Below are 9749 nucleotides of genomic sequence, written 5' to 3'. Positions count from 1 at the left end.
TGGGTTTGTTGGTGCCTGTTCTATAGTCTGCTAACCCCAAAGTGTGAAACATTGAATGTATTGGTTACTGCACGTAGACTTCTGCAAGATTCCAATATGTCAATAGCCCGGAAAAGCTACGTGCCTTGCAAATATCGCATCGATAGTTTCAAACGCAAACAATTAACGAAATCAAGTAAATCACAATTGCATGATAAGCAAGGATGCGTTGTTCAAAGCAACCTTAGCGCTAAGGCGATCTTAACTCCCATACCTTTAACAGAGACTTATGACGGTCGTAGCTAAGGTTGTTTTGACAGAAATGATTGATCACGGAGATAATTCGACCGTAGTAGTTGTGTGCCCGTCTACAGGACCAGGGGGAGATAACTCTGGCAGTACGATGACGTCACTTCTGGTTTCGGTGGTGAACGCGCATCCAAGATGGCGACATGTCCGGTTACGACGGCGTGCGCCTCCAAGATGGCGGCTGTCCGGCTCCGGGAGGCGTGCGCACCTCCAAGAGGGTTACGCATCCGGTTCCGGGGACGAGGCCATAATCCTCCCCTTTCATTTTTTGTTTCTATTTAAAAAACAAAAAAAGTGGTGGTGGTGGTCGTGGTAGTGGTGATTCCAATCCTAAAAAAAGACAACACAACACTTTTTCATTTTTTCACATGAACCATCACAACAAAACAAAAGCAACAGGATTAGGGGCGCCCCTGTGATTTTTGTGAACATGAACTTTCTTTTTTTTACCACTAGGGTGTGAACGTATGTACACTCCTAAAACGCAGTGAACAGGAACTTTGTCACTTGGGTGTGAACGTATGTACATTCCTACCACACAGTGAACGTATGTACACTCCTCAAACAGGAACGTTGACTGTCAGGTCATCGTAGGTTCAGTGAACAAGTGTCAGGTCAATAAGGGCAGAAAGGTTGGTTCTTTTGATGTAGGGTACGCGTCTGGGCACTCAGTCGAAAGGCAGGCATCTCATCCACAGGAACGGAGGTAGGAACGGAGGTAGACACTTTGGTATGAAACCATGCTAATACCGTGGCATCATTCTTGGTGGTGTCCTTCCAGTCCAACGTATCTAACAGTTGATTAAAAGTCAAACCACGCACGCGATAGGTCAGCATGTAGAGACAGTACACGCCACACAACGTGCTGTATCCATATTGTAAGGGGTATGATTCCATCGTTGTTACATTACTTGTCCTTGATCTTGATACTAGATGATAATACGACCTTTCCTTGATCTCGATACTAGATAATAATAGGGACCCAACAGCCAGGGATGTCAACTCCGCGTTGTACAGCTTGTTGTAATGCTGCAATAGCCTCAGACTTGTTCTTAAACCAATGTGGGCTCTGCGATAGGATCCTCTCCGATTCACCAGGTGGGTAGGCCACTATTGTCCACGAATAGACTTTACTCATCCACGGACATTGTTGACTTTTGGTCTGGCTGTTTCAGCTGTATCGAGACGACATGGTTGATCTCTCCTGCAGTGGTAGGACTGTGACAGTGTGTGTGGCTTTGTTCTTTTTATAGGAGAGGCACTGAAACCCTGCTTCCTGATTGGTCCAAAACACAGCACGCTGATGGGCCCATTCCGGCACCTGGTCTGAGCCTCAGTTTTCCAAACCAGACAGACCCTTGTGTTTCTTTTCCATAGGAAATTGTATGGGTCATGGGAGAGGAAGCACAACCCACTGTTCAACCCATCAGAGACTCGCGCAGGGTGTGTGTGTGTGTGTGTGTGTGTGTGTGTGTGTGTGTGTAAGTGTGTGTGTGTGTGGAAAGATGATAATGAATAAAAGAGAAAGGCCATGCTTGAAGGATCAGTTGCCTTTTAAGACATCATGGAGTTCACATCGTGTTCAGACTGTGGGAGTGAGTATGGTTTTACGCCGCTTTTGGCAATATTCCAGCAATATCACGGCGGTACTTCGTCATAAAAAACACGTCCAAGGCTTATCACCAACACCATCACCTATGAGACCAGTGACATGACCTATGAGACCAGAGACATCACCGCCGCCGCCGCCGTCACCCCCGCTGCCATGTGTCAGTCAGCCAGAACACATGATGACGTCACATGGTAATGATGATGATGATGATGATGATGATGATGATGATGACCTCCCCTTTGACCCTACGCCACCCTTTTACGATGTTCATTGTTGGACCAACGGGATCAGGAAAAAGTTCCTTTGGGAAATCATGTATGAGCAGATGCATTGCCCCAAGGTGTTGGATACGCCATCCCATCGCATCGTGTGGGTGTACAGTGAATGGCAACCGCTTCATCATGAGCTTGAAGAGATGCCAGACCGCTTAGGGGTTGCTCTTCAGTTTGTGCACAGCATAAAAGAAGCGGAACGTGCCTTGCCCGAAAAACGGGTGGCCCCACATTGGCTGGTCATCGATGATTTGCTGGGCGACGATACGAAAGAAGAAGAAACAGAAGTGCTGCGATGGTTCACCACGAAAAGCCATCACCGAAACACATCCATGCTGTATCTCACTCAGAACTTGTTTGCTCAATCGCTGCAACATCGCACCATCAGTCTGAATGCTCACTACATGGTCCTCTTTAAAAATCTGATAGATGCATCGCAGATCGACAGTCTGGCTCGCAAGGTGTTTCCAGGCAAAGTTCCATATCTGCATGAAGCCTATGAAGATGCCACCCGAGAGCCTTACACTTACCTGTTCTTGGACTTGAAGCTCACCGCATTGCAAGACCATCGCGTACGCGCCCGCCTGTTTTCGAGATCCAAATTACCCCTCGTGTTATGTGCTGATCCTATGAGATGTAGAGACTTTCATAAAAGCAGGGGAACCCGCTGACCTTCCTTTAGTTGAGACGGAAACAGGTTCATCCTACGAAGGGAAAGAACAAAGACCAAGAGATGATGAATGATGTCTATGACAGTATGGTCTCCCCCTCATCGCTACAGGGACTTGTGACCTCTGCATTTCAGAATAAGAACTCATCACAAGGATCGTCTCCCTCTTCAATGGTACCTGTGAACATGCATCGTCAGCAGTAGCCACCACCATGTCCTTCAACATCATCAGCACCCTCGCCACCCTTGCCACCACATGATCTTCAACACTTTCAACCTCTGCAGCAGCAGCAGCAGCAGCAGAAGTCCCCGCCAGGCCCGTCTTTCTCTTCGATGGTACCCTTGAACATGCATCATCAGGAACAAAAACGGCCTTCCTCATCAGCACCCTCGCCACCCACGCCACAACTCGATCTTCAATGCTTTCAACATCTGCAGCAGCAGAAGTCCCAACAAAAGAAGAAAAAAGAGATTTTTCTGACAAGGGATGCAACAACCCTTGCCATCAAAGGAAGAAATCGGCTTTTGCAGTGGTTTGCGATTGTTGTGCGGAACCTGAGAGCAGGACACATCCCATTGAAAGCTGAACATAACACATGGTTGCAGAGACATAATGATACCCTGACTAAAATTGTCGATCCACGTCTGCCAATGGATGAACGTCTTGGCTACCTGATGCAACGCAGTGGTAGTGGAACACTTGTAGGGGTCTTGACATGCATTCTGTTGCAATGGCAACATTAACTTCAAGCACCAATCCTCAAACAGGGTAACACCAGGCGCCACCGACCTACAACAACAACAACGATGACTACTAAGCCAAAAGTAAAGGCTCATGAAAATCTCATGAAAGCGTATCAAGCTGATGCTCTCAGACGATTGGCGCACATGCTGACCCAAAGAAAGTGCAAGAAGGTAGATGAACAGTTGCAACTCCCTAAAAGAGAGAAGCCGCAGATCAGGTGCCTCATTCAGGCTAACACCTCCATGCAGGAAAGATGTGTTGGTGCCTCAGGAAACAGAAACATGCTCTGTGTCATTGTGTGCTGCCACTCCAGCGATGCGCAAAGCCATTCTCAAACATGCTCCTACCGATCTCATCCGTGCCCTTTTTGGTGAACTTGTATGCAGGCAATATTCCCATGACCACGACTGAACGTCAAAACTTGCAACGACACCATAAAGTCTTGAATACGCTCATGAAAAAGGTACCTCTAAGCAAGAAACGTAAACTTCTTCAACATGGAGGAGGATTATTAGGAGGACTCATGCCTCTTATTCGTTCTGCCCTAGCCTCTTTGTTTGGAGGAAAGTAATTAATGGTCTGAAACCAGGAAGGTTGGGATCAGTGTGTGGTGTGCCACCATGAAGTACGCACGCAAGATGGTGTTAGTGCCTGAAGACACATGGCAAAGTCTACAGGCCACCAAACAATATCATTGTCAGACACTTCACACCCCTCTTATTGAAAAGAAACGTCTCCAAAAATTGGAAGAGATGGACGCATTGATGCAGAGGTCACAGCAGCCTTTTCACATGTGGGAACAAGAATATAACCAACTGTTGGAACGCATGCTAGAGTTGCAGCGCCAACAACACAACAACAACAACACCATCAAACCACTACAACCCAAAGTGACACCGCCATCACCATCAACGATGGTCACCACAGGTAGACCTGCCCCTCCTCAACAAGTGAGAGACGAAGTGGTCATGAGTGTCCCTAAAGCCATGTCCAGTAAAGCCATGAATTTGATGACAAGGATTCAAAACAATCCGAACTTGAGTTGGACTCCAGAGGGAACCCTGACTGTGGAAGGGAAACCTGTGACTGGCACACACATGGTGGACTTGATCAACGATTTAGTGCATCACCGGAAAACCAAAGAGGGGCCTGCAGGTTGGACCATTTTGAGTCACCATTTGGCCAATAGTCATGTCCCTCATGAAATGATTTGAAATCCACAATGATGGCAATGGATGCAGAAGCAGCAGCAGCAACACCATCCTCACGCTACACCAAAAACACCCAATACCGAGTTCCCCCTCCCCAAGTTCACCCCGCAAAGTCACAAAGAGAGAAGAAGAAGGAGGCAGCGGCAGCTGGATCCACAAGCGGAAGAAGAAGATGAGATGCCACCCCATCTCCTTAGCGACAGCTGGATCCACAAGTGGAAGAAGAAAAAGATGAGATGCCAACCCCATGGTTGATGACCCCACCTCCGTCTGATACCAAACAGGACAGATTCATCAACAGGCAAGGTTCATGGACAGATACCCTTTAGCACGACCTAAGAAAAAAAATCTCTCCCCTCTCTATATAAAGGCCATTCCTGTACCGAGTGGCACAATCTGAGAGAAATGAAGCGACAGACGAAGACGCAATAGCGCATTCTTCCCTCTGCTGCTGCAGGGAAAGAAAACAAAGGATTTCCTACTTCCCTTTGGACGGCCTGGATGGAAAAAACCTACTTTCATCCTGAACATCCTGCAAGTTTTGGAGGCTGGCGACCTTTGTGGAAAGCAGCACGCATCCAAGATGCAAGAACCAGTTAAAGCAAGAAGAAAACCAAACCATGCAAAGTCAAATCAAGCATTGGTTGCAAACCTAAAGTACCTACACCTTGCACAAAACCAGCCAGACGCTACTTTCCGAGAGATCGCTATCATCTGGGAGGCGTCGATAAATTGTGGCAATTGAGTGACATGATTGCCATTCAAGACGACAACCACGGATTCAAATATCTGTTGTGCGTGAACGATGTGTTTTCAAAGATGGCATGGGTGCAACCCCTGAAGGCCAAGAGCACTTCTGCTTTGACCGAAGGTTTTCAAACCTTGCTGATGCAACAAGCCAAAGGCCGACTCCCTGCTCAATTGGAAACAGACAAAGGCAGAGAATTTGTCAACCGACCTTTCCAGGCTCTCATGACAAAGCATGGCATTCATTTCTACACCAGTAAAATCCTGAAACGAAAGCAGCCGTGGTGGAACAGTTTCAAAGGACTCTGAAAAATAAAATGTGGCGATACTTTACACAGCATGGGACCAGACACTATTTGAAAGTCTTACCCCAGTTGGTCAAGTCGTACAACCGTCGTGTGCATCGGACAATTGGTCAGCGACCTGAGGACGTCCCCCCAGGAGATCGTCAGTCAGAAATTTGGTTGTTGGACTAAATGGAGAAACAACAACAACGGCAGCAGTGCAAAAAGAAAATAACAACACAAAGACTGCCCCCCTCTCTTTTAATGACGGGCACCCGTGTACATCTCAACAAAACCAAAGGCACCTTTGAGAAAGGTTATCTCCCCAACTGGACCACTGAACTGTTTACGGTGGACCTGTGTATCGGGTCAAAGATGATCATGGTGAAGTCCTCAAAGGAACGTTTTAGGGTTCTGAAGAAATACAACCCATCTTAAAAACAGACGATGTGTATGCCCTGGATCGCGTGCTGAAAAGATGTCCAGGACCAAAACAGGGTCAAGAAGAGGTCTTGGTGAAATGGACTGGCTACCCTGCCAGTTTTAATTCGTGGATCCCTGCAGATCATTTACAGATAAAATAAAGAGCATGCTGTCACTCAGACTCATTCAGAGGGTGGACACACACGATGACAGAACCGACACCACCAGCGCCACCCCTGCAGAGAAGCCTCTCAGCATCCGTGGGTACCGATGTACCTCCCCTTGCTGCTGCACCACGTCATCACCAGCGCCGACACTCACCTTGGTGTTGTTTTGGCATGACTTTACTTTTTGATCAGATCATTGTGATATATGGTGTGATCATCATGAGCATGGTACAGTTGGCCTTGCATCACAGAGAGAAACAGTTGTGGACAGCCCTGCTCTCCAGTTGTTTGGGATACATACTTCCATCACCCACTTTGGCCGCCTAACCAGGCATACTCACGACGACCCCACACACCAGAAGACTTCAGCTTGATACCTAATCCACCCAGAGTTTTCTACCCTAGCTCACGTCATCATGGCTGCCCCCTTTTTTCGAAACAAGACTTTTACATGACCCTGCCCAGTGATGCCTCCATGGACATCTATCCAAACAACACCGTCAATGCGTATGAAATCAAGTTGCCTTATCCTCTGTATCTGGATCGCCAACAGTGGGAGGTGGGCGTCAGCGAAATTCACTTTCCAATGACATGGTTTACACTGAACCTCAAAACTGAAAAAAAACACCCTTGTGTATGAAAGCGCAGGGAGCACTATACCACAGCCACAGTATGGTGTCGTCCATTACGAAAGCAAGAAGATTCCTATCGAGAAAGGCATCTATTCATATGAAGATTTGGTGAAAACCCTCAACCGTTTGATTCAGGAACATATTACGGGTGTCTTGAAAGAACAGCCCTCAGACAGAGTCCAAAGTGATGGCAAACGGTTTGTCATTGATGTCAAGTATCCCCAAGATAGTCTTCGATTTGACATGCTTGGAGATGGAAAAGTGCGATTCCAAGCCCCTGAAGAAGTAGCAATCAATCATCCTCTCATGGGAAATATTGGTGGACCACTCTATTCCACAGAAGTGATCATGCCAACTCCACTCTCAAGAATGCTCGGATTTGTTCAACTACCCTTTGTGAGGAGGACTATAAAACCTACACAGAGACGCCCGTTCCCTTGAGTGCCTTGGCCCAGTGGCAAGTGGGGGTTTCTACTCCCTTGGTAGGTGACTATGTGGAAATCAGAGGTGATACAAAAGCTAATCGTCTGTCAGGATTTGATACCGTGTACATTTACACCAACCTGGTCGAAGATCAAATTGTGGGCAATACGATGGCTCCCTTGCCGACCCGTGCCATTTCAAATGGGGAAAGCCATCGTGACACTTCACTTCAGACGTCGCTACTAACGCAGAAGCAACATGTTGAGACATGCGTTGGCACACCAGATGAATTGAGGACAATTTGGTCAGCATGGGAGTGGCATCAAAGTATACAAAGGACGGTATCATCAACGTGGCAGTGCCCTCGGAGGTATCTTGAAGATGGTGTTGCCTTTCCTTAAATCTGCCGGAACATTGGTGCTTAAGATTGGTAAAAAGATCCTACCCGGTGTAAGGTGCCAAATTCTACCCCCTTCGGAGTATACCCGGGTAGATTCTGGGAGCTCCCAGAATCTACCCCGGGGTAGATTTTGGGGACTTCCCAGAATCTACCCCCCTTTCCCAGAATCTACCCCCAGGGGGTATAATCTGTGAATTCCCAGAATCTACCCCGGGGTATAATCTGTGAGCTCCTCCCAGAATCTACCCAAGGTTATAGCTATAATCTAGGAGCTCCGAGAATCTACTGCAGCCCTGTTTGATGTAAACATTTAAATATTATTTCATGAATGTACTTGAAGTTTTCTTTTGGGGGATGCATCTAACTCAGTCTTGATCTCTCCTGGTCAATTGCTGTAACAACATTAAGTTTACATAAATGCCTATTCAGTACACATCTAATTAGTTTTAAAACATTCATATCCCAGAATCTACCCCCAGGGGATATAATCTGGGAGTTCCCAAAATGGTGTAGATAATACCGGTAATAAATTGTTATCGAATCCAAATATTCAAAATGTTGTTTTATACATGCAAAGAAAAAATAAATATTGTTTAAACTAATAAAAAAATATCTTTCAAATCACATTGACTTTAACTCATTGTCGTCATCATCAATTTGTAAGTTCGAAAGTTGGTGTTGAGAATTGTGTGAGGAAATGTCTTACACTTGTGTTATTGAATAAGCTTTAACATGCTTTGTGAATAGATCTAACTACTTTTGATTGCATATAAAATCATTTTGAAACCAACTTGTGTCTGTAAGTACCTTTGTTTGGGGAGGCATGTATCACAGTACAAAGAATATATTCTGACTATAGAAGACATCACATCATTAAACCCATCTAATTATTTGTCCATTTACATTCTAATTCTTCTAAATATAGTCAGATGGGTGTAATAAATTTCACGAAACAATTGTCATTGTTTTAGTCAGAGTTTTTATATTATTATCAATAACAAATAGAGAAAACTTACATAAAATATGAGAGCAATTTATTCTGAAAACCAATATCCATTGATTCCTTGAATTATTTCAATGTCACTGGACATTTATTACAACGTCAAAGTGTTCATGGAGGTTGGTCAGATACACTGCACCAATGGACAGCTTCTCAAGTGTGAATGATGCTGGGTAGCATAGCCATTTCAGCTCCTTTCCATAATGCGTATAGACAACAATGTCAGTTTGCAGAAGAGAAGCAGTGGCCATAATCTCTGCATCCGTTGCCCAGACACCATTTTCGGCCATTCTTGACGAATTTAAGTATTTCGTCACATTCTGCTGAAGGTAGTTGTCCAGCTTTTCCCCTTTCTCACTCATGTGTTGTACAACAGCATCTCTCAGGCGTAAGTGGGATGTCTCATGATCAGTTAGGAAATAACTAATGGCACGGAAGAAGCAGTTGCCATCACCCTTGGTCTTGTGTTGTCTTTTTGGTGCCTCATATTCTTTCTCTCTTCCAAAATAAACAGACTTAAATGAAGGTAAATGTAACTGTTGAGAAAGTTCTCTTCTTCTTTGAATGGTCATTGGCTGGAAGCTGTAATGTGGCCTCTTGGGGGTTTTCCTGGTTGTGGTGCTGGGATTCTTGGACTTGATGGGACTGGTACGGCTGGTAGAACTCATAAACCTGGTGTGGTGTGGTACAGTAGGGCTGACATAGCGTTTTGAACTGGTGTGGCTGGTGCGACAGCTAGGACTGGTGAACTGGTAGTCTTGGTAGATCTGGTGGTAGGCCTGGTGTAGCTGGAGCGACTAGCAGGACTGGTATGGTTGGTGGGGAAGACGTCATGTGGAGTGTGTCTTTTCAAATTTGATCCATGGTATGCGTTG

The 9749-nt window shown here is 45.8% G+C and overlaps 2 protein-coding genes across 2 annotated transcripts; one reads left to right on the top strand and one right to left on the bottom strand.

Moving 5' to 3' along the window:
• Nucleotides 1-2078: 2078 nt before the first annotated feature.
• Nucleotides 2079-5053, top strand: LOC139455026 (uncharacterized). The gene is made up of 4 exons (XM_071236612.1): nt 2079-2808; nt 3128-3375; nt 4289-4537; nt 4829-5053. Exons 1-4 carry the CDS (start codon nt 2079-2081, stop codon nt 5051-5053), a joined length of 1452 nt encoding a protein of 483 aa, XP_071092713.1.
• A 3901-nt stretch (nt 5054-8954) lies between these two features.
• Nucleotides 8955-9542, bottom strand: LOC139455025 (uncharacterized). Its single transcript, XM_071236611.1, has one exon. The coding sequence runs from the start codon at nt 9540-9542 to the stop codon at nt 8955-8957; it is 588 nt and encodes a 195-aa protein (XP_071092712.1).
• Between the last annotated feature and the right edge of the window lie 207 nt (nt 9543-9749).

The sequence above is a fragment of the Haliotis cracherodii genome, unplaced genomic scaffold (assembly GCF_022045235.1).
Source record: "Haliotis cracherodii isolate W230 unplaced genomic scaffold, xgHalCrac1.p SCAF_11, whole genome shotgun sequence".
NCBI lineage: Eukaryota > Metazoa > Mollusca > Gastropoda > Lepetellida > Haliotidae > Haliotis > Haliotis cracherodii.
Note: the sequence above shows the minus strand (reverse complement) of the source record. Positions and strands in the feature narration are given on the sequence as shown.

Excerpts from the sequence above, each read along its gene's own strand:
- LOC139455025 (XM_071236611.1), bottom strand. The coding sequence starts at position 9,542 with ATGAGTTCTACCAGCCGTACCAGTCCCATCAAGTCCAAGAATCCCAGC.
- LOC139455026 (XM_071236612.1), top strand. The coding sequence starts at position 2,079 with ATGACGTCACATGGTAATGATGATGATGATGATGATGATGATGATGAT. Across the intron at positions 3,376-4,288 it reads AGAAATCGGCTTTTGCAGTG|ACACTTCACACCCCTCTTAT; the intron begins GTTTGCGATTGT and ends TATCATTGTCAG. Across the intron at positions 4,538-4,828 it reads GACCTGCCCCTCCTCAACAA|AAGCAGCAGCAGCAACACCA; the intron begins GTGAGAGACGAA and ends CAATGGATGCAG.